Here is a 25,655-nt window from a genome sequence, read left to right on the forward strand (position 1 = left end):
TGTAGGTTGCCTGTTTGATCATAGTTTCTTTTGCTGTGCAGAAGCTCTTCAGTTTAATTAGATCACATTTGTCAATTTTGGCTTTTGTTGCAATCGCTTTTAGCATTTTTAACATGAAGTCTTTGCCCATGCCTGTGTCCTGAATGGTATTGCCTAGGTTTTCTTCTAGGGTTTTTATGGTTTTGGATTTTACATTTAAGTCTTTAATCCATCTTGAGTTAATTTTTGTATAAGGTGTAAGGAAGGGGTACAGTTTCCATTTTCTGCATATGGCCAGCCAGTTTTCCCAGCACTATTTACTGAATAGGAGATCCTTTCCCTATTGCTTGTTTTTGTTCAGTTTGTCGAAGATCAGATGGTTGTAGATGTGTGGAGTTATTTCTGAGGTATCTATTCTGCTCCAATGGTCTACATGTCTGTTTTGGTGCCAGTACCATGCTGTTTTGGTTAATGTATTCTTGTAGTATAGTTTGAAGTCAGGTAGCATGATGCCTCCAGCTTTGTTCTTTTTGCTTAGGATTGTCTTGGCTATATGGGGTCTTCTTTGATTTCATATGAAATTTAAAATAGTTTTTTCTAATTCTGTGAAGAATGTCAATGGTAGTTGCGAAAGTAGCATTGAATCTATAAATTAGTTTGGGCAGTATGGCCATTTTCACGATATTGATTCTTCTATCCGTGAGGATGGAATGTTTTTCCATTTGTTTGTGTCCCCTGTTATTTCCCCGAGCAGTGGTTTGTAGTTCTTCTTGAAGAGGTCCTTCACATTCCTTGTTAGTTGTATTCCTAGGTATTTTATTCTCTTTGTAGTGATTGTGAATGGGAGTTTATTCATGCTTTGGCTCTCTGCTTGCCTACTGTTGGTGTAAAGGAATGCTTGTGATTTTTGCCCATTGATTTTGTATCCTGAGACTTTGCTGAAGTTGCTTATCAATTCAGGAAGTTTTGGGGCTGAAAAGATGGGGTTTTCTAAATACAAAATCATGTCGTCTACAAACAGAGACAAATTGACTTCCTCTCTTCCTATTTGAATACCTTTTATTTCTTTCTCTTCCCTGATTGCCCTGGCCAGAACTTCCAAAACTATGTTGAATAGGAGTTCAACATACAAAAGTATGTTGAATAATAGTGTGCCAGTTTTCAAAGGGAATGCTTCCAGCTTTTGCCCATTCAATATTATATTGGCTTTGGTTTGTCATAAATAGCTTTTATTATTTTGAGACATGTTCCATCAATACCTTATATATTGAGAGGGTTTTTTTTTTGTTTTTTGTTTTTTGTTTTTTTTTGAGACGGAGTCGCTCTGTTGCCCAGGCTGGAGTGCAGTGGCATGATCTCGGCTCACTGCAAGCTCTGCCTCCTGGGATCACGCCATTCTCCTGCCTGAGCCTCCGGAGTAGCTGGGACTACAGGCACCCGCCACCATACCCAGCTAATTTTTTGTATTTTTAGTAGAAACAGGGTTTTACCGTGTTAGCCAGGATGATCTTGATCTCCTGACCTCGTGATCCATGCGCCTTGGCCTACCAGAGTGCTGGGATTACAGGCATGAGCCACTGCGCCCGGCTGAGAGTTTTTAACATGAAAGGATGTTGAATTTTATCAAAGGCCTTTTCTGCATATATTAAGATAGTCATGTGGTTTTTGTCTTTGGTTCTGTGTATATTATGGATTACATTTATTGATTTGTGTACATTGAACCAGCCTTGCATTCCAGGGATGAAGCCGACTTGATTGTGGTGAATAAGTTTTTTGATGTGCTGCTGGATTTCATTTGCCAGTATTTCATTGAAGATTTTCCCATTGATGTTCATCAGGTATATTGGCCTGAAGTTTTCCTTTTTTGTTGTGTCTTTTCCTGGTTTTAGTATCAGGATGATGCTGGCTTCATAAAATGAGTTAGGGAGGAGTCCTTCCTTTTCAATTGTTTGGAATAGTTTCAGAAGGAATGGTACCAGCTCCTCTTTGTATTTCTGGTAGAATTCAGCTGTGAATCCATCTGGTCCTGGACTTTTTTTTCGTTGGTAGGCTACTAATTGCTGCCTCAATTTCAGAGCTTGTTATTGGTCTATTCAGGGATTTGACTTCTTCCTTGTTTAGTCTTGGGAGGTTGTATGCATCCAGGAATTTATCTATTTCTTCCAGATTTTCTAGTTTATTTGTGTAGAGGTGTTTGTAGCATTCTCTGATGATAGTTTGTATTTCTGTGGGGTCAGTGGTGATATCCCCTTTATCATTTTTTATTGTGTCTATTTGATTCTTTTCTCTTATTCTTTATTAGTCTAGCTAGCAGTCTATTTTGTTAATTTGTTTCAAAGAAAAAAAAACAGCTTCTGGATTCGATTTTTTTTAGAGGGTTTTTCATGTCTCTGTCTCCTTCAGTTCTGCTCTGATCTTAGTTATTTCTTGTCTTCTGCTAGCTTTTGGATTAGTTTACTCTTGCCTCCGAAGCTCTTTTAATTGATGTTCGGGTATCAATATCAGATCTTTCTAGCTTTCTGATGTGGGCATTTAGTGCTATAAATTTCCCTCTTAACACTACTTTAGCTGTGTCCCAGAGATTCTGGTACATTGTCTCTTTGTTCTCATTGGTTTCAAAGAACTTCTTGATTTCTGCCTTAATTTCATTATTTACCCAGGAGTCATTCAGGAAAAGTTGTTCAATTTCCAATAAATTGCGTGGTTTTGAGTGAGTTTCTTAATCCTGAGTTCTAATTTTATTGCACTGTAGTCTGAGAGACTGTTTGTTAGGATTTCAGTTCTTTTGCATTTGCTGAGTGTTTTACTTCCAACTACATGGTCCATTTTAGAATTAAGTGCCACGTGGCACTGAGAAGAATGTATATTCTGTTGACTTGGGGTGGAGAATTCTGTAGATGTCTGCCAGGTCCACTTGATCCAGAGCTGAGTTCAAATCCTGAATATGCTTGTTAATTATCTGTCTCATTGATCTAATACTGACAGTGTGGTGTTAAAGTCTCCCACTATTATTGTGTGGGACTTTAAGTCTCTTTGTAGGTTTCTAAGAAGTTGTTTTATGAATCTGGGTGCTCCTGTATTGGGTGCATATATATTTAGAATAGTTAGCTCTTCTTGGTGAATTGTTCCCTTTACCATTAGGTAATGCCCTCCTTTGTCTTTTTTGATCTTTGTTGGTTTAAAGTCTGTTTTGTCAGAGGCTAGGATTGCAACCTCTGCTTTTTTCGCTTTCCATTTACTTGGTAGATTTTCCTCCATCCCTTTATTTTGAGCCTGTGTGTGTCTTTGCACATAAGATGGATCTCCTGAATACATCACACCAATGGGTCTTGACTCCTTACCCAGTGTGCCAGTCTGTGTGCTTTTATTGGGGCATTTAGCCCATTGACATTTAAGGTTAGTGTTGTTATGTGTGAATTTGATCCTGTCATCATGATGCTATTTGGTTATTTTGCACACTAGTTGATGCACTAGTTTATTCATAGTGTCATTGGTCTTTATATTTTGGTGTGTTTTTGCAGTGGCTGTTTCCGATTTTTCATTTCCGTATTTAGTGCTTCTTTCAGGAGTTCTTGCAGGGCACATCTGGTGGTAATGAAATCCCTCAGCATTTGTTTCTCTGAAAAGGATTTTATTTCTTCTTCACTTATGAAGCTTAGTTTGGCTGGATGTGAAATTCTGGGTTGATAGTTCTTTTGTTTAAGAATGTTGAATATTGGCCCCCAATCTCTTCTGGCTAGCAGAGTTTCTGCTGAGAGATCCCCTGTTAGTCTGAAGAGTTTCCCTTTGTAGGTGACCTGGCCTTTCTTTCTGGCTGCCCTTAACAGTTTTTCCTTCATTTCAGCCTTAGAGAATCTGATAATTATGTGTCTTGGGGTTGATCTTTTTGTGGAGTATCTTAATGGTGTTCTCTGTATTTCCTGAATTTGCACGTTGTCCTGTCTTGCTAGGTTGTGGAAGTTCTCCTGGATAACATCCTGAAGTGTGTTTTCCAGCTTGTTTCCATTCTCTCTGTCTCCTTCTGGTACTCCAGTCAATCATAGGTTTGGTCTTTATATGAAGTCCCATATTAGAGTCTTTGTTCATTCATTTTCATTTTTTTGTCTATTCTTGTTTGCATGTCTTATTTCAGTAAGGTGGTCTTCAAATTCTGATATCCTTTTCTCTGCTTAGTCAGTTCAGCTGTTGATACTTGTGTATGCTTCACAAAGTTCTCATGCAGTGTTTTTCAGCTCCATCAGGTAGTTTATGTTCCTCTCTACACTGGTTATTCTAGTTAGCAATTCCTCTATCCTTTTACCAAGGTTCTTAGCTTGCTTCTTTGCATTGGGTTAGAACATGCTCCTTTAGCTCAGTGAAGTTTTTTGTTACCCATCTTCTGAATCCTACTTCTGTCAATTTGTCCATGTGATCCTCCATTCAGTTATGTGCCCTTGATGGAGAGACATTGTGATCATTTGTAGAAGAGGCACTCTGGCCTTTTGGGTTTTCAGTATTTTTTCATTGATTCTTTATCATCTTCGTGAGGTTGTCTAGTTTCAGTCTTTGAGCCTGCTGACCCTTGGATGGGGTTTTTGTGGGGAGCTTTTTTGTTCTTGTTGATGCTATTGTTGCTTTCTGCTTGTTTGTTTTTCTTTCAATAGTCAGGTCCCTCTTCTGTAAGGCTGCTGCAGTCTGTTGGGGTTCACTTCAGGCCCTATTTATCTGATTCTCTCCCATGCCTGGAGATGTCACTCAGGGAGGCTGGAGAACAGCAAAGATGGGTGCCTGCTCCTCCCTCTGGGGCCTCTGACTTTGAGGGGCACCAACCTGATGCCGGTAGGATCACTCCTGTATAAGGTGCCTGACAACCCCTGTTGGAATGTCTCACCCAGTTGGGTGGCACGGGGAGCAGGACCCGCTTAACAAAGCACTTTGTCCTTTGTTGGAGAGGGTGTGCTTCGCTGTGGAGAAACCCACTCCTCTGCGCTGCCCAGATTCCTCAGAACTACCAGGAAGAAAGGCTAAGTCTGCTGGTCCGCAGAGACTATGGCCACCCCTCCCACTTAGGGGCTCAGGCCCAGGGAGATCCAAATTCTGTCCCTGAGCCTCTAGCTGGAGTTATTGGAGATCCTCCAGGGAAGCCCCGCCCAATGAGGAAGGATGGGTCAGGTTTAGGCCTGAAGAGGCCCTTTGGCCACAGACTGCCACAGCCGGTATGTTGGGCTGTGGGGATAAGTCTTGGGACTTGTCTTTTTTGTTTGTTTGTTTTTTGTTTTTTGTTTTGAGACAGAGTCTCTCTGTCACCCATACTGGAGGGCAATGGCACAGTCTTAGCTCACTGCAACCTTTGTCTTCCAGGTTCAAGTGATTCTCGTGCCTCAGCCTCCTGAGTAGCTGGAATTACAGGTGCGCGCCACCATGCCCAGCTGATCTTTGTATTTTTAGTAAAGATAGGGTTTCGCCATGTTGCCCAGGCTGGTCTCAAACTCCCAGCCTCAAGTGATCTGCCCAACTCAGCCTCCCAAAGTGCTGGGATTACAAGCATGAGCCAACATGCCTGACCTTGTACTTGGTGTTTTAAAATGCAAAACATCTTGTACAGTCTTTCTTTTTTGTTTATTGAAATTATTTATGCCTAATAAACAGGATTTAATATCTTTAATTTTCATTCCATGGAATTAAATCTATCTGTCTCTGAGTTTTAAAGTTCTGCTTATCTAAAATCCAGAATGTCAACAACTCTATTACTGGGTTTATAACCAAAAGAAAATAAATTATTCTCTCAAAAAGACACATGCAATCTTATGTTCATCTCTGCACTATTCACAACAGCAAAGACATCAAATCAACCCAGGTGCCCATCAGTGGTAGATTGGATAAAGAAAGTGTGGTACATACACAACTGTGGACTACTATGCAGCCATTAAAAAAATAAAGTCATGTCCTTTGCAGCAACATGGATGGAGCTGGAGGCCATAATCCTAAGCAAATAAACGCAGGAATGTAAAACCAAATACCTCAAGTTCTCACTTGTTGTTAATATTAGGAGCTACTCATTAAGCATATATAGCCATAAATATTGGAACAATAGATGCTGTGGACTACTAAAGGGTGGAGGGAGGTGGGGGTAAAAGAAAAACTACCTTTGGATACTATGGTCACTATCAGGTGATGGAATCCATACTCTAAACCTCAGCATCATGCAGTATTCCCATTTAACAAACCTACACATGTACCTCCTGTATCTAAAAAGTTGAAAGTTTTTGAAAAAAATTTATACTTTATAAATTGTTACTATATGGTATATGGGGGATGTAGTGCTCTAAATAAATAAAACTGGAATTTCTTATCAGATAAAAAAATAAAAAGTCCAGCATCTATGTATCTAAACCATACTTAGTATTTTTCTTTTACTCGTATGAGCTCTAAGGTGACATTGTCACTCTTTGTTCACTTCTGTCTTCCTCAAAATTAATTCCAGAGAAGCAGTTCTGTTTGCTTTCTTTGTCTTTATGAATGATTCTTAAGAGAAACTGACTACTTTAATTGGTACCTTAGCTTCTGCAGCGTCTTCCTTAAATTTTCCTGATTTTGATTTTTTTTTTTTTTTTTGTCCCTCAGGTTTAGTGGTTTTTAAACTTTTTTCTGTACTCCCTAACTTTGGAGACCAAATTGAAAAGCAGTTGTAAAGAGTGAGACTAAAAGCATTGAAAACTGCGAATGTAGCATTCCCTTAGAAAAATGGCCTGGTAAAATAGTGTTATTTATAAAATGATATATTTTACTCATTAATTTTTAATAGAACATTAATTTAAAATGTTTTTCACAGTATTATAAATAGAAAGTTGTTTATATGTATCTAAAATAGGATTTCATTTTAGCAGCTTTTCAGGATGTTGCATCTATTATAAAGCAAGCAATATTGTACTGTAAGATTAGGAAACTCAGAAATTGGTTTGCATAAACAATTTCAAAATAGGAAAGACATTTATCAGGGCTGAGCTAATGAGTATTTGATGGCCCAGAGTTGGCAAAAATACGGAAAAAAAATTTTTGGATTGCTGTTTTATTACAGAATAAAAGAAATACCAGCTCTTTGGAATGTTGAAGTTTCATGTTTCCTTATGTTTTTGTTTTGTTTACAGGTCCTCCTCCTTTCCCTGCAGAACCTGTTGTTTTATCTGAACTAGCATATGTTTCAAAAGTACATTATGGTAGGAAAGTTTTTTGTGACGTTCTTCTTTAGAAGAGTAGCCCAATTAAAAATAGTAACAACATAATTAAAATAAGCATAGGTATGAAAATGTACATTAACACTTTATCATCCAAACCTTTCACACTTCTACAAAAAGAAGAATTTTTTTCTATACTATGCTAAAAATGAAAGAAACAAGGAATGGAGAGGACAGATTGAAGAAAAGATTTTTTTTTCCTATAAGGAGATGTTTTATCAACTTCATACATCTTTTTTAGAATTCTTTGCTTTGGTGGGCTTGTCATGAACGAAAACCAATGGCTTTGTGATACTTGGAGGTCATTTGACACATTCATTTCAAATAATTTGTTTATTTTGTTTTAATGACCATTATTTGTCACTCAAGCCCGAGAAAGCTGCAACTTCAATTGAAGTTACTAGTTGTGTGACCTAGGACCAGTTACTTCTCTGTGTACCTTTTTTACTCATCTATGAGATAGTCATTACGGTAATTATCTTATAGGTTATCATGAAGATTAAATGAATTCATAAATGTAAAATTCTTAACATCAGTGCCTAGCACACCATAGATACTCACTAAATAGTAACTAATATTATTTTATTATAACAATCATATTTCACATTGTATGGTAGTTATTATATATTTTGCCTTTTAGATTATGAATCTTCTGAAAGCTAGACAATTATTCTTAATTTTTACTTTTACTACCAAGTGGGCACACTTCAGACTTTAAAGTTTAGAGTATTTGTAAGAGGAAAAAGGAAAGGAGCCTTTATTTTCCATTTTCAGGCCTGCAGGTTAGGATTTGACAAGTTCCATGCCTATTCAGCATCCATTGTCTTTCTAAGACAGGAAAAAGGCCTTGCACATTTGTGTGCTTGCGTGAAGTAAAAGGACCAGACCAGGGAAAATAGGCCCATTCAAAAGACAAAATCCACCAATAGTTAGATATAGTGTGTGGCCTAACAGTTGTAAGAACTGATGAAGAGAGGGCAATGAGGGATCAGTCCTACAGCAGTGATCTCTTAATATGGGAAGAGGTTCTTGTCTTTCCTTTCAGCTTCTGTGTACATTTTTAACGAATAAGAGGATAGAATCCTAAGTCAAGGATGGCAAATAATATAGATTGCTATTACTTCAGGAAAACAGGTGATAATCTGTGAGAAAGAATATGTAGTTTTTAAAAATACCAGGTTTGGTAGGCTTAGGTCAGGAGACATATCTGTCATAAAAGGGAAAGCAAATTCTTTAAATTTATGGGTAAAAACAAGTTTTGGATGTTACAACTTTTGAAGAAGAAAGATTTGAGACCCACAAATTGTTGGGCCAGTTACAGAGGTAGTCACTATTTCCCAGCCTGTGTGGTTTGCTATATATATGTGTGTGTGTATTTATTTATTTATTTGAGGTGGAGTTTTGCTCTTGTCCCCAGGCTGGAGTGCAGTGGCACAATCTCAGCTCACTGCAACCTCTGCCTCCCAAGTTCAAGTGATTCTCCTGCCTCAGGCTCCCAAGTAGCTGGGATTACAGGCACCCACCACCATGCCTGGCTAATTTTTGCATTTTTAGTAGAGACAGGGTTTCACCATGTAGACCAGACTGGTCCCAAACTCTTGACCTCAAGTGATCCACCTCCCTCAGCCTCCCAAAGTACTGGGATTACAGGCGTAAGCCACTGCGCCTAGCCTACTTTGCTATATGTTTCTAACTGGACCATATCTTCATTAAAAATAATGAGGCCAGGCGCGGTGGCTCACGCCTATGATCCCAGCACTTTGTGAGGCCAAGGCGGGTGGATCATGAGGTCAGGAGTTCGAGACCAGTCTGGCCAATATGGTGAAACCCTGTCTCTACTAAAAATACAAAAATTAGCCGGGCATGGTGGCGCACGCTTGTAGTCCCAACTACTTGGGAGGCTGAGACAGAAGAATCGCTTGAACCCGGGAGGCCGAGATCATGCCACTGCACTCCAGTCTGGGCAACAGAGAAAGACTCCATCTCAAAAAAAAAAAAAAAGGATCCATAGATAACTTTTGATGTATATTCTTGGTTATAAACTGTTCTATGGTAGTCCTAGGTTACTTAGAGCTATCTTCCTCCTCTTTCAAAATTTCTGTCTTTTTTAGTGAGAACATGGAACTATATCAAGAATCTAAATGCTTAGTGGTTTATAGCGGTTCTCAATGGGACAAATAATAAGAGAATGTATTTTGGTTGTCACAATGATTAGGGCATTCAGTGGGGTGCTGGTCATCTTGCAAAGTGTGGCACAGTCCTGTACAACAAAGAATTGTCTTGTGTCCTGTATGACTTTTGAATATATCATCAGAGAAACTCTACAGATATAAATCAGTAGTCTGCTAGTATGTAATACTGACACATCTTTTTATAAGTTATCCAAAAAGCTCAATAACTCATATTCTTTTAGAATTGAAAACTTTGAAATCTCAGTCATGACCTAAATTATAAATTTGCTTACAGATGTCTATATATTATTAAATAATTTGATTGTAAGATTATAATAATAATAATAAGACAGCTCTAGGAGGAGCACAATGTTCTTGAAATTTATGTTTTGATTTTTTTCTAGAAGGGAGACATATTCAATATGCAAAGATTTCACAGATCGTTAAAGAAAGATTTAATCAACTAATTTCTAATCGTTCAGAATACCTGAAATATAGCAGTTCATTGGCTGCTTTTATAATTGAAAGAGGTAAGTCCACATATTTGGGAAAAACTAATATTGTAATAATCTAATAGTAATATTTTAGTTAACTATCTTTGCCCCTGTACACAATGGTGTTGCATTGATTTGAAGTGACTTTTTCTAGTAAGTGTGGGTCATTAAACACAAAGCTTCTCCAAGGTAGAGATAAAGCACACTGACCAGGACCCAACAGAGAACTGCAAAATGGTGAAAGACCTAACATTTTAAACCTTAGCCCTGCTGGCATCACTACCCTTCTGAAATCTAGTCCTCAGTAACATTAAGAATAGCATCTTTTCTTCATTTTCAAGTAAGAAAAGATTGAAATATGGAATCTTATTTTTGTGGACATATAATGTTGTGATTCTAACTATGTTTTTATCTTGTGTTAACGCTTTAATGTTCTGAGTTCATCATTAATTAAAACCATTTGAGTCTTACATTCATCTCTGAATTAGATATTATAAATTATATAGAAACAATTTGAGATTTGATTCCTATTCTTAAGGAGTTGTTATGATCTAAGTAGGCAGAGTACATATATATACTAGTTGAAAGTCTAAGATGATAAAAGTTAAAACTTGTTTTCCATAATGCAAAAAGTGTGTGAGAATTCATAGATAGGAAAGAAATGATAGGGTTTAGAATCTTTTGGAATAGGCATGACTTAAGCTGTAACTTTAAGGGTTGATAAAATTTGGATAAATAGAAGAAAGGAAGACATTTTTGCAGAGAGAAAGGAATGAGGGAAGCAGCAGTGAGAAAACTGCAGGACAATGAGGTAAATTTATTGCTAGCACAGATTAGTCTGTGTACAGGAGTAATACAAAATGCAGTTAGATTGATAAAATAGTGCCAGATTATGGAGTGGTTTAAAAACAGGTCAAAAGTTAAATTTAATAAGATCAGTTAAAGCTGTAATTTCAAACAGTGATAGACCATGGGCTGTAATTGTTGGGAGCATTAATCAGACTCAGTTCTGCTATTTAAATTACTTTGGGCAAATTATACACTTAACATCTCTATGCTTTAATTTTTTCTCATTTCTTAAAAGTAGAGATAATAGAAACAGTAACAACCCAACTTCATGGAGTTGTTAGGATTAGATATAATAATGTCAATATTAGTACTTGGCATTTAGTAAAAGCCTAATTTCATTTGTAATGATTAAGATAAATGAATATTTAAACAATAATTGACAAATAATTTTTTAAAAGATTGCAGGGGTTGAACCTGAATTATGGAATCACAATTTATGTGGTTGTGATGGAGTGCCTACATTAGAGTTGAGGTGGACATAAATGGGAAGGGAAAAATACATTTTTAAAAAAAATTTGATAAGGTGAAAGTGACAATAAATGATAGATGAAGTGACATGAATAAAAAGTAATACCAACATTTAAAGTTGACGTAGGATAATCATGTTTCCTCATCCATAGGGAATCTAGAAGCTAGTGTGAAGCTGATTGAAGAAGAGCATGGATAAGAATAATAAATGTAGTTTTAGATAATATGAGTATGAATATAAGCAGGAAAAGCTTGAGTGCAATCAGATGAACATTCCTGGAGTAACTCACATAATCAGTACATATTTAAGATGTATTATTAGAAATTTTGCCTCATCAGTTTTTAAAAAATTTCAATAGTTTTGGGGGAATGGGTGGTGTTTGGTTACAGGGATAAGTTCTTTAGTGGCGATTTCTGAGATTTTGGTGCACCCATGACACAAGCAGTCTATGCTGTACCCAGTGTGTAGTCTTCTTCCCTCATCCCCCCTACTACCCTTCCCCCCGGCGCCCCAGAGTCCATTATATCATTCTTATGCCTTCGTGTCTTCCTGGCTTAGCTCCCACTTGTAAGTGAGAACATAGAATGTTTGATTTTCCATTTCTTGTTACTTCCCTTAGAATAATGGTCTCCAACTCTATCCAGGCTGAGTAGTATTCCAGGGTGTGTGTGTGTGTGTGTGTGTGTGTGTGTGTGTGTGCGCCACAATTTCTTTATCCACTCATGATTGATGGGCATTTGGGCTTGTTCCATATTTTTGCAGTTGCAAATTGTGCTGCTATAAACATGTGTGTGCAAGTGTCTTTTTCATATAATGACTTTTTTTCCTCTGGGTAGATACCTAGTAGTGGGATTGTTGGATCAAATGATAATTCTACCTTTAGTTCTTTAAGGAGTCTCCATGCTGTTTTCCATAGAAATTGTACTAGTTTACATTCCCACCAGCATTGTAAAAGTATTCCTTTTACACCACATGCACGTCAACATCCATTATTATTTTAATTTTTAAATTATAGCCAGTCTTGCAGGAGTAAGGTGGTATTGCATTGTGGTTTTGATTTGCATTTCCCTAATAATTAGTGATGTTGAGTATTTTTCATATGTTTTTGTCCATGTTATATCTTCTTTTGAGAATTGTCTATTCATGTCCGTAGCCCATTTTTTTGATGGGATTATTTGTTTTTTTCTTGCTGATTTGAGTTCCTTGTAGACTCTGGTTATTAGTCCTTTGTCAGATGCATAGTTTGCAAAGATTTTCTCCCACTCTGTGGCTTGTCTGATTACTCTGCTGATTATTTCTTTTGCTGTGCAGAAGTGTTTTAGTTTAAGCCTCATCTGTTTATCTTTGTTTTTGTTGCATTTGCTTTTGGGTTCTTGGTCATGAACTCTTTGCCTAAGCCAAAATGTAGAAGAGTTTTTCCAATGTTATCTTCTAGAATTTTTATGGCTTAATGTCTTAGATTTAAGTCTTTGATCCATCTTGAGTTGATTTTTGTATAAGGTGAGAGATGAGGGTCCCAGTTTTATTGTTATACATGTGGCTTGCCGATTATCCCAGCATCATTTGCTGAATAGGATGTCCTTTCTCCACTTTATGTATTTGTTTGCTGTGTCAAAGGCCAGTTGACTGTATTTTGTTTTATTTCTGGGTTCTCCATTCTGTTCCATTATTCTGTTCCATTATTCTGCGTGCCTAGTTGTATACCAATACCAATACCATGTTGTTTTGGTAATTATAGCCTTGTAGTGTATAGTTTGAAGTCTGGTAATGTGATGCCTCCAGATTTGTTCTTTTTGATTAGTCTTACTTAGGCTATGCAGGTTGTTTTTTGGTTCTATGTGAATTTTAGGATTTTTTCTAGTTCTGTGAAGAACAGTGATGGTATTTCTATGGGAATTGCATTGAATCTGTAGATTGCTTTTGGCAGTATGGTGATTTTCACAATATTGATGCTACCCATCTTTGAGCATGGGAGGTGTTTCCATTTGTTTCTGTCATCTGTGATTTCTTTCAGCAGTGTATTGTAGTTTCCCTTGTAGAGATCTTTCATCTCCTTGGTTAGGTATATTCCTAATTTTCTTTTTTTTTTTTTTTTAGCTGTCGTAACGGGGGTTTAGTTCTTGATTTGATTCTCAGCTTGGTCACTGTTGATGTATAGCAGAGATACTGATTTTTGTACATTGATTTTGTATCCTGGAACTTTACTGAATTCATTTATCATATCTGGGAGGTTTTTGGATGAATCTTTAGGGTGTTCTAGACATGCGATCATACCATCAGTGAACAGTGACAGTTTGACTCCCTCTTTACTGATATGGACGTTCTTTATTTCTGTCTTTTGTCAGGTTGCTCTGGCTAGGACTTCCAGTACTATGTTGAATAGAAATGATGAGAGAAGGCATCCTTGTCTTGTTCCAGTTCTTTCTCAGGGTGAATACTTTGAACATTTCCCTGTTCAGTATAATGTTGGCTGTGTGTTAGTCATAGATGGCTTTTATTACCTTAAGGTATGTCCCTCCTATGCCAATTTTGCTGAGGGTTTTAATCTTAAAGCGATGCTGGATTTTGTCAAATGCTTTTTCTATATCTATTGAGATGATCACATAATTTTTGTTTTTAATTCTGTTTATGTGGTGTATCACATTTATCACCTTGCATATGTTAAACCATCCCTACATCCCTGGTATGAAACCCACTTGATCATGGTGTATGATCTTTTTATGCTCTTGGATTCAGTTAGCTAGTATTTTTGTTGAGGATTTTTGCATCTATGTTACTCAGGGATATTGGTCTTTAGTTTTCTTTTTATTTAATGTCTTTTGCTGGTTTTGGTATTAGGGTGATACTGGCTTCATAGAATGTTTTAGGGAGCATTCCCTCTTTCTCCATCTTTTGGAATAGTTTCAGTAAGATTGGTACCAATTCTTCTTTGAATGTCTGATAGAATTCAGCTGTGAATCTGTTTGGTTGCGAACTTTTTTGTGATTTTTTAGATTATGGTTTCACTCTGACTGCTTGTTATTGGTTGTTCAGAGTTTCTGTTTCTTCCTGGCTTAATCTAGGAGGGTTGTCTGTTTCCAGGAATTTATCCATCTCTTCTAGATTTTCTAGTTTGTGCATGTGAAAGTGTTCATAGTAACCTTGAATGATCTTTTGTATTTCTGTGTCATCACTTATCTCCTGTCTTGTTTCTAGTTGAGCTTATTTGGATCTTGTCTCTTCTTTTCTTGGTTAATCTCACTACTGGTCTATCAATTTTGTTTGTCTTTTCAAAGAACCAGCTTTTCGTTTCATTTATCTTTTGTTTTTGGTGTTTTTTGTTTCAATTTTGTTTATTTCTTCTCTGATCTTTATTATATCTTTTCTTCTGCTGTGTTTGGGTTTGGTTTGTTCTTGTTTCTCTAGTTCCTTGAGGTGTCACTTTAGATTAGTCTGTTTGTGCCCTTTCAGACTTTTGATATAGGCATTTAATGCTGTGAACTTCCCGCTTAGCACCCCTTTTGCTGTATCCCAGAGGTTTTGATAGATTGTGTCACAATTATTGTTCAGTTCAAATGTTTTAATTTCCATCTTGATTTCATTGTTGATACAAAGATCATTCAAGAGCAGATTATTTAATGTCCATATACTTGTATAGTTTTGAGTGTTCCTTTTGGAGTTAATTTTCAAATTTATTCCACTGTAGTCTGAGAGAGTACTTGATATAATTTCAATTTTCTTAAATTTACTGAGACTTGTTTTGTGACCTGTCATATGGTCTATCTGGTAGAATATTCCAGGTGCTAATAAATAGAATGTATATTCTGCAGTTGTTGGGTAGAATGTTGTGTAAATATCTGCTAAGTTCATTTGTTGTAGGCTATAGTTTAAGTCCATTGTTTCTTTGTTGACTTTTGTCTTGATGACCTGTGTAGTGTTGTTAGTGGAGTATTAAAGTCCCCGACTATTATTGTGTTGCCGTCTATCTTTTTTCTTAGGTAGTAGTAATTATTTTATAAATTTGTGAGCTCCAGTGTTAAGTGCATATATATTTAGGATTATGATATTTTCTTGTTGGACTAATCCTTTTATCATTATATGATGTCCCTCTGTGTCTTTTTTAACTGCTTCTGCTTTAAAGTTTGTTTTATCTGATATAAGAATAGCTACTCCTGCTTGCTTTTGGTTTCCATTTGCATGGAGTATCTTTTTCCACCTCTTTACCTTATGTGAGTCCGTATGTGTTAGGTGAGTCTCTTGAAGACAGCAGAAATTTGGTTGGTGAGTTCTTATCCATTCTGCAATTCTGTATCTTTTAAGTGGAGCATTTAGGCCATTTACATACAACATTAGTCTTGAGATATGGGGTACTGTTCTATTCATCATAGTAGTTGTTGCCTGAATACCTTGGGTGTTTTTTTTTTAATTGTGTTATTGTTTTATAGGCTGTGTGAAATTTATGCTTTTATGAGCTTCTATTTTGGTGTATTTTGACATTTTGTTTCAAGATTAATAAGTCCTTTTAGCATTTATTTAATACTGGCTTCGCAGTGGTGAATTCTCTTAGCATTTGTTTGTCTGAAAAAGACTTTATCTTTCCTTCATTCATGAAGCTCAGTTTTGCTGGATACAATATTCTTGGCTGATAATTATTGTTTAAGGAGTCTAAAGGTAAGACCCCAATCCCTTCTGACTTGTAGGGTTTCTGCTGAGAAATCTACTGTTAATCTGATAGGTTTTCCTTTATAGGTTACCTGATGCTTTTTTCTCACAGCTCTTAAGATTCTTTCCTTCATCTTGACTTTAGATAGCCTGATGACTTTGTGCCTGGGTGATGATCTTTTTGTGATGAATTTCCCAGGTGTTCTTTGAGCTACTTATATTTGGATGTCTACATCTCTAGCAAGGCCTGTGAAGTTTTCCTAAATTTTTCCTTCAAATATGTTTTCCAAACTTTTAGATTTCTCTTCTTCCTCAAGAACACCATAGTTATTATGTTTAGTCATTTAACATAATCCCAAATTTCTTGGAGGCTTTGTTCATTTTTTTATATTCTGTTTTCTTTGTCTTTGTCAGATTGGATTAATTAAAAGCCTTGTCTTTGAGCTCTGAAGTTATTTCTTCTACTTCTTCTAGTCTATTGCTGAAACTTTCCAGTGCATTTTGTATTTCTCTAAGTGTGTCTTTTCCAGAAGTCGTGATTTTATTTTCGTTATGATAGCTTTTTCTCTGGAGACTTTTTTATCCATACCCTATATATGTTTTTAAATTCTTTAAGTTGGTTTTCACCTTTCTCTGGTACCTCCTTGAGGAGCTTAATAATCTTCTGAATTCTTTATCTGGCAGTTCAGAGATTTATTCTTGGTTTGGATGCATTGCTGGAGAGCTAGTGTGAACTTTTGGGGGTGTTACAGAATCTTGTTTTGTCATATTACCAGATTTACTTTTCTGGTTCCTTCTCATTTGGGGAGACTGTTTCAGTGGAAATATCTGGAACTCAAGGCCTGCTCTTCACATTCTTTTTTTTCCATGGGGTGAGCCCTTGATGTGGTGCTCTCCCCCTTCCCCTAAGGATGGGTTTTCCTGAGAGCCAGACTGCAGTGATTATTATTGCCCTTCTGGGTGTAGCCATCCAGCAGGATTACCGGGCTCCAGGCTGGTGCTGGAGAATGTCTGCGAAGAGTCCTGTGATGTGATCCATCTTCAGGTCTCCCAGCCATAAATACCAGAACCTGCTCTGGTAGAGGTGGCAGGGTAGCGAAGTGGACTCTGTGGGAATCCTTGGTTATAGTTTTGTTTAGTGTGCTGGTTTTCTCAAATGCTGGTTACACTGGCAGTGAAGTTGTCACATGGACAGATTCAGGACCTCTGGTTAGCCAGGATGTTGCAGGCGGTGAAATTAGCTGTTGTTTTCTCCTTCTTTGGAGCAGGGTGGTTCTGTTACGAGTTGCTGTAATGGCTTGAGTTGATTGGCCTCCAGCCAGGAGGTGGCGCTTTCAAGAGGGCACCAGCTGTCGTAGGAGAATGGGGGGATATAAGCTTGCCCTACCTCAGCCAGGATAAGTATTCAGGTTTCTTTGGCAGTGGATGGGGCTGTAGAGCTCCCAAGAGTGCCTTTTGTCTTCGGCTACCAGCATAGGTAGAGAAAAACCATCAGATAGAAGCAGGGTTAGGTGGGTCTGAGCTCAGACTCTTCTTGTGCTGTGGCCACGGTGGGGAATGGCAGGATGCTTCTCAGTCCAATGGAGTTATGTTTTAGGGGGATTATGGCTGCCTCTGCTCTGTCATACATGTCACCAGGGAAGTTGGGGAAAGCCAGCACTGACAGGCCTCACCCAGCCCCCACACAGCCAACAAGGCCAGTCTCACTCCTGCAGTGCCCCGCCAACAGAGCCCAGTTTATATTCAGGCTGCAGCAGGCAGCGCTGAGATCTTGCACGAGGAGTCTATAATCCTCCCCACTGAGAAAGCAAGCAGGGCTTTCAGGCCTGGAGCCTGTCATAGGGTGTGGCTTCTGCGCTCCTATCTGCACTTCCCATTCACCCCCATGTATTCTGCTCAGGAAAATTTGTGCTTGGTCAAAATTATTACAGACTTCAGCTAGAAGCTTCCTTTAACCTGTAGCCCCTTCCCAGTCCCGCTGGCTGCCTTACTCAAGGACCCCTGTGAGATAAAGCCAGGGATGACTTCCATAGGCTGGGGACTGGCATCTCCTACAGGGCTCTTCCTGCTGTTGGTCTTCTGTTTTGCTTGGCTCCCTAAATTTATTTCATCTCTAGGGAAAGTTAAATCCTTCTCCTGTGATCTGGATTTTTAGGTTCCCCAGTAGGGATGTGTGTTCAGAGGTAGGCTTTCCCCCACCTCACACTTTGGGAACTCAGTTTTTCAGCTGTCTCACAGAGTTTGCAATGGCAAGCTACTTCTTTCAAAGGGTCTGTAAATTCCTTTGGTTTTCCTGGTATGTTCCTGCAGTGGTTCTTGGAGTAAAAGTTCATGATGTGAGTCTCCACACGCTATTCTGTTCATCCAAGTGGAAGCTGCATGTTAGTCCTGTGTCCTATCTGCCATTTTCCCCCATCAAAAATCACCTTATCATTTTTAATTGGGTCTATAAGAAGCTATCAGATCTAAATGTCCTTCCCTCCCTTGCCACCAAATCTATATACTTTCCTGCACTTGTATCCATCTTCTCTACTGTGACAGTAGAGGAAGCATCACTCCTCCTATAGGCTAATTCTTCTACTTAAATTCTGATTCCATTCCTTCTCACATCTTGCTAAATTCCTTCTTTCGGTTAACTCTTCTTTTTCCGGCAATAACAAACAAGTATCTCCCTGAAGCATTGCAAGTTGAGTTACAGAGCTGAGAAAGAAGCTGAGTTCTTTGCTAGATTATTACCCTTCACAACTCAGAGCTTATTATCACCATTCCGGAACTTACACTGACACTATATAATTCTATTTAAGGGAAGGTTTACAGACCTGGTTATTGAGTCAGATTCAGCATTCATAGCATGACATCCGTATCCTAGGAATGAAAGCAGAGTCTGTGCCCAGGTGTCCATGAATAATATATCTTTGCTTTCATCTCTTCAGTATTCTGGAAAGCCTGGCTTCCCAAATTTCCATCCTAAAAATAAAACAAAGAAACCCTCCTTTAAACCCATGACACCTTTCTACTTAACCCAGTCATTATTTATTTGACTTTGTAGCCAGACTTCATCAAGAAGCTCCTGACAGCCACTGTGTCTACTCTTTACTTCAACTTAGTTTTTTCTTTTTCTCCACTACTTCTTGGAAATTAGCCTTGCCAAGGTACCCACTGCCTGCATGTTGCACAATCCAGTGGATTTTGTTACCTATTCACTTGACTTTCTAGAAACATTTAACACAGTTTACCACTCCTTGTTTTTTCTACCACAGTACCCTCCTGGTCTACCTCCTCTCCACCCTACCACCCACAATATTGACAACAAATTTCAAATATACAATACATTATTATTAACTGTAGTCTCCATGCTCTACATTAGGTCTCCAGGAGTTATTAGTTTTACAGCTCCAAGTTTGTACCCTTTGATCAATGTGTCTCCATTTCCCCTTCTTTCTAACTGCTAGTAACCACCATTCTACTCTGTTTTTACGAGTTCAACCTTTTTAGATTCCACATATGAGTGAGATTATGCAGTGTTTGTCTTTCTGTGTCTGGCTTACTTCACTTAACATAATGTCTTCCAGGTTCATTCATATTGTTGAAAATGGCAGAATTTTCTTCTTTTTGGGGGGGCTGAAAAATATTCCATTATATATATGTCATGGTTTCTTTATCTGTTCCTTTATTGGGACATTTAGGTTTTTTCTGTATCTTGGCTATTGTGAATAATGCTACAGTGAACATGGGAGTGTAGATATTTCTTCTGATCTTAATTTCACTTCCTTTGGATATATACACAGAAGTGGGATTGCTGGATTATATGGCAAGTTATATTTTTATTTTGTTGAGGAATCTCCATAGTTTTCCACAATGCCTATAAAAATTTACATTTCTGCCAACAACATATAAGGGTTTTATCTACATCCTCACGAAAACTTACATTTTGACTTTTTGATAATAGACATCCTAACAGGAGTGAGGATATCTCATTGTGATTTTGACTTGCATTTCTCTGGTGATTAGTGATGTTGAGCACCTTTTCATATACCTGTTTGCATGTCTTCTATAAAAGAAAATGTCTGTTCAGGTTCTGTTTCCATTTTTAAATCAAGTTACTTGCTTTTTACTGTTGAGTTGTGGGAGTTACATATATACTTTGGGTATTAACCCCTTATTGGAGATATGGTTTGCAAATATTTTCTTCTGTTCCGTAAGTTGTCTTTTTATTTTGTCGATTATTTTGTTTGCTTTGTAGGAAGGAAATGTAACCCAAGATGGTTTTTACTTCAGTAGCTTCCCCATAGCTCTTTGGTAAAAATCCATAAACTTCTCAGTATAGTATACTATATAACACCTCTTTCTCCAACTTCATCTTACACCATCCCCTTCACCCCACTTACTAGATTAGCTATACTTCTCTCTTTGCCCAGGAGAGAAATAGTCTTCTGTCTTTGCACAGGGCAGTGTGCACGTGTTATTTCTTTTGGCTAGAATACCCTTTGTCTCGCTGGTGCTGAAGCTTAAATTTCAGCTCGTTAGGGAGGGATTCTGCAACTGGTCTGCATGAGGTAAGCTTTTCTCTCATTATCTTCATATAAGCCCAGTAATTGTTTCCTTCAAAGCACTTATCACACTTTGGGGTTGATTTAATCTTTTTTCTGTCTCTTCTGCTGTAAGCCTCATGAAGGTGTGTCTTGCTCAACATTTTATTCCTAACATCTACTTTTATTGCCTGGTACTTGGTAACACCTCAGCAATTGTTGCTGAGTTATTAGGTTGGTGCCAAAAAAAAAAAAATGACAAGAACTGCAATTACTTTTGCACCAGCCTAATAGTAAAAATCCATTAGGCGGTTGTGAATGTAGAACTGAACTTTGTTTGAAAAACGAAAACTCAAGATTTCCTGAAGTAAGAGATAGAAAGAATGAGGAGTATATATATTCAAAGGGGAATATGGGGGAAAAAAGAGTGATCTAGTCACTGGGGAATGGAAAGACCTAATCAGAATGTGAGAGAAAAAAAGACTGCCAATTTGAATTGTGTATTTTTGGAGCATAGAATTTCCAGGAGATTTCAAGCAGGCCACAGCAAAATGTGAATGGAGCAAAGTTACTGGAAAAAGCATAAGGTTTTTTTGTTTGTTTGTTTTTTGTTTTTAAGAAAGCAGCTTCAGTAGAACAGAAAAATTAATTTGATTTATAGGGTTTGAGTGGATTAAGAAAAATTAGAGGCATTAAATATAGATAATTTAAGACAGAAGCAGAATGGCAAATGAAGTGTCTTAGAAGATCAAATACATCTAGATGTAGAAGAAATAGAAAGCGATATTTGAAAGCCAAGGACATTTGGTAATTCCGTTGATCGTGGTAAAGATTTGGATGAAGTATTATAAAACATCTGCCTTTTTCATTTATATTTCATTATAAAACATCTGCCTTTTAAATTTTGCTTCTTAGAAGACTCTAAGACTCTTATTTTAAATTGTGGAATTATTTTTTCATCTTTTCAGTTAATATATTCTGCTAAATTAAAAATGATGAGATAGAGGTAAGAGTTGAACGTAGGGAAGAGAGAGGTTAAATTAACCTGCTACTGTCTACCTTTTTCTTTCAGCTGGACAACATGAGGTTGTAGCTATAGGCACAGGTGAATACAATTACAGCCAGGACATTAAGCCAGATGGAAGAGTATTGCATGACACTCATGCTGTTGTTACAGCAAGAAGGTCTCTTCTTAGGTAAGACAATACATATATTAATGTTATTAAATATGAATGCCCTCAGCCCAAAGTAACTTCATATAAATGTCTTCATTTACAAATGGAATTTTATTGATCATAGAGCCAAAGATGTCACATTTTCTTATCTAAGTCATCGGATTAATTCCATGTCACTTTTGGAACATTTATCATAGTAATGCCAATGTCTACCCTGTGGATTTTAGTGGCTTCTATTATTAAGAACTGTGAACTCAGTTTTTGTTGTTTTGTTTTGTTTTGAAATGGAGTTTCACTTTTGCTGCCCAGGCTGGAATACAGTGGCACAAATCTCGGCTTACTGCAACCTCTGGCTTCCAGGTCCAAGCGATTCTACTGTCTCAACCTCCCAAATAGCTGGGATTACAGGCATGCGCCAACACGCCTGGCTACTTTTTTGTATTTTAGTAGAGACAAGGCTTCGCCATGTTGGTCAGGCTGGTCTTGAACTCCTGATCTCAGGTGAGCCACTTGCCTTGGCCTCCCAAAGTGCTGGGATTACAGGGGTGAGCCACCGCACCCGGCCAAACTCAGTTTTAAGAATCCTGCAATCAGCTGGGCATAGTAGCTCTCACCTGTAATCCCAACACTTTGGGAAGCTGAGGTGGGAGGATTGCTTGAGTACAAGAGTTCGAGACCAGCCTGGGCAACATTGTGGGACCTAGTTTCTACAAAAAAATAAAATTAGCCAGGTATGTTGGCACGCAACAGTAGTCCCATCTACTTTGGAGAATGAGGTGGGAGGATTGCTTGAGCCCAGAAAATCGAGGTTGCAGTGAACCAAGACTGCTCCACTGCTCTCCATCATGGGCAATAGACGTACATCTTGTCTCAAAAAAAAAAAAATTCCTACAATATATTTTTTTGAAAGATAAAAATAACACTTTTTTATGACTAAAGTTACTGGAAAGTGTAGCTTTTGACCCGCACTATGTAGGCTTGGTCTTATTTCACCCCTGAATTAGCCGTAATTGTCCAAGGACAGCACCAGAAACCAACAGGTTTTTATTCATGAGGATTACACAAAGTTTACCATAAAGCAGAGTATATAGATAAGGGATTCTTGAGGCTGACATATCTTGAAGAGAGAGGGAGAAAAGGGCTTAGGTGAGCATGCCTAGTTTCTTTTTCCAGACTCAGTCACTCTGTTCTTTACAAGAGGAATGAATAGCAAGTGGGAAAGAAAGGAATTTGCAAGTCACTTCATATGAAAACATGTAAAATGGGAAATGAGTGCTACTTCTCATAATATCCACCAGCTTTTGGTTATTTTTTGTTTTGTTTTTAATTCTTCTTTATTCCTACTAAATTAGGAATTCTTTTTTAAATTTTATAATTTCTTATTTTTAATTTTTGTGGGTACATAGTGTATATGTTTATAGCGTGCATAAGCTATTTTGACACAGGCATACAGTGCATAATAATCACTTTAGGGTAAATGGAGTATGTATCACCTCAAGCATTTATCTTGTGTTACAAAGATTTCAATTATAGTCGTTTAGTTATTTTAAAATGTACAATTAAATTATTGACTATTGTCATCCTGTTGTGCCATCAAATACTAGATCTTATTCATTTTGGTTCTTTAAACCATTAAAATGACTTTTTATTTAATTTTTTCTTATGGATGTTTTGGGCGGTTTTTTGTGTGTTTTGTTTGTTTGTTTTTGAGACGGAGTCTTACACTGTTGCCCAGGCTGGAGTGCAATGGCGAGATCTCCGCTCACTGCAACCTCCGCCTCCCAGGTTCAAGCAATTCTCCTACCTCAGCCTCCCGAGTAGCTGGGATTACAGGCACCTGCCACCATACCCGGCTTTTTTTTGTATCTTTAGTAGAGACGGGGTTTCACTATGTTGCTGGTCTTGACCTCCTGACCTTGTGATCTGCCCCCCTCGGCCTCCCAAAATGCTGGGATTACAGGGGTGAGCCACCGTGCCTGGCCTCTTATGGATGTTTTCAAAGACACTCAAGTGAGAATAGGATAACAAATTCTCATTCAGCTTCAACAGTTATTAGCATTCTACTGTCCTTGTTAAATCTCTGCATTCTCACTTTTTGTGTTGGTGTTTTCTTCACTAGAGTATTTTAAAATAAATTTAGATACATACACCTGAAAAAATATAAATTTGTATCTCTAATAATGAGGAATCCTATAATCTTAAACATTATTCAGCAAGACTATGAAGGTAATGCATCTCATTGCCCTCCACCCCTCTTGGTGCTTATGGAATTATTTGACCTCTTTAAAAGCTACTTCTTTTGTGTTACTTATTCCTGTGCTTGGTGTTTTTACATACTGCTGCTTAATTTTTACTATATATTTTTGATGATGGGATTCAAGGGAGTATATCTTAAAGTCATGGCTTATTAAATAAGCAAAATAGTATTTGTCCTTGATTTGATTAGTTGTAGTCTTTCAGGAGATCTGCTTCCCTTTTTAGAAAAAAGAAATTTTGAATTTTAAAATTTTTAATTATTGTGAATATATAATCTGCATATTTATAAGGTAAATGTGATATTTTGATACAACCATTAAATGTGTAATGATCAAGTCAGGGTAATTGGGATATCCCTCTCCTCAATCATTTTTCATTTCTTTGTGTTAGGAGCATTCCATTTCCACTCATTTAGTTATTTTGAAACATACAATAAATTATTGGTAACTGTATCTGCTTCATTTCTTAATACAGCTTCTGGTGTTCATTGTATTGTTCCTATGCTCTTGTATTTTTTCTTTAAAACCATTAAGGAGCAGGGACCACAGTTTTTGTCATTTTTGTAGTAGTTTGTTTGGGTAGGTAAGGGGAAATAGAAGTAAGGCAGAAAGTTGGCAGTTCATCTGGGAGGCTGGGAGCAGAACTCTCTGAGGAAGAAGGGAGCAATCAGTAGAGAAATGAGTCTTTTGGAGAAGATGATAGTTGGGAGACTCTAATGTGAAACAAAAGTGGAGTAGTAGAGAAAGGATGGTGTTTTAAGTCAGGTTACAGGTCAGACTGGGCTCCAGTTGAGAACTTTCAAGAAACTTAATTTTTCATTAAATAAAGCTAAGATTGATTTAGGAGTTCTTACCTGTATCAAAACTTTTAACATGCAGGACATTGCTTCTGACACATGTGGACATGATGCTCATTAAGATATGTCTTTTATAAAGTGTATTACTTGACAAAATTATAACATTTATTTTAGGTACTTTTATAGACAACTTCTGCTCTTCTACAGCAAAAATCCTGCTATGATGGAAAAATCAATATTTTGTACAGAACCAACTTCTAATCTACTCACTCTTAAACAGAATATCAACATTTGCCTTTACATGAACCAGTTGCCTAAAGGATCAGCCCAGATTAAGTCACAGTTGTAAGTATTATAGAAGTTGTTTTTAAAAGCAAGTAGGATGGCCATGCCATACATTCTGACTTTCTACAGCAAATAGAACATATAAATTCTAATTACCCGTATTTTCTCTTCAGCTTTGAGTTGTTATTTGTGGCCTGCAGGAGACCCCAAATCCTTTTCCCTTCCCATCAATCTAATCTATTACTTCTACAGGTTGAGCTTCCCAAATCCAAAAGTCTGAGATTCAAAATGCTCCAAAATCGGAAACTTTTTGAGCACTGACATGACGCTCAAAGGAAATTCTCATTGGAGCATTTCATATTTCAGATTTTTGGATTTGTGTTCAACTGGTATGTATAAAGCAAATATTCCAGTGTGAAAAAAACAAAATCTGAAACACTTCTAGTTCCAAGCATTTGAGATAAGCAACACTCAACCTGTGACTAAAAGTTCCATGTACTTCACCACTTTTTTTGCTATGCTATGCTTTAAAAAAATCTTCTACTCCTTTCTACTTTTAAGACCTCATAAACTTTAGGAAGTATGGATTTATGCACTACTCACATACAAATATGAGAGTTAAGAAAAACTTTAACCTATGGCCAAAATATTATTACTTTGATGAATGAATACCATCAGGTAGCATAACATTTAAACAGTACAAACAAGAACAAAGAAGACAGTAAAAGTCACTTTAAGTCTGACCATCTAGTGGTAAACATGGGTAATATTTTAATAAAAATCCCTCTAGGAACACC

At 37.4% G+C, this 25,655-nt stretch overlaps 1 protein-coding gene across 9 annotated transcripts in view; it reads left to right on the plus strand.

The window, feature by feature from the left end:
• Positions 1 to 25,655, plus strand: part of ADAD1 (adenosine deaminase domain containing 1) — a 50,825-nt gene that overhangs the window by 7,534 nt on the left and 17,636 nt on the right. For 5 of the 9 annotated variants that reach the window (XM_016950980.3, XM_009448183.4, XM_063808215.1 and 2 more), the window contains 4 exon segments: positions 7,107 to 7,175; positions 9,769 to 9,894; positions 21,419 to 21,542; positions 24,748 to 24,918. In XM_016950980.3, coding sequence (XP_016806469.1) covers positions 7,107 to 7,175; positions 9,769 to 9,894; positions 21,419 to 21,542; positions 24,748 to 24,918 — 490 coding nt within the window. 9 annotated transcript variants of the gene reach the window in all.

The sequence above is a fragment of the Pan troglodytes genome, chromosome 3 (assembly GCF_028858775.2).
Source record: "Pan troglodytes isolate AG18354 chromosome 3, NHGRI_mPanTro3-v2.0_pri, whole genome shotgun sequence".
In the NCBI taxonomy this organism is placed as follows: Eukaryota; Metazoa; Chordata; class Mammalia; order Primates; family Hominidae; genus Pan; species Pan troglodytes.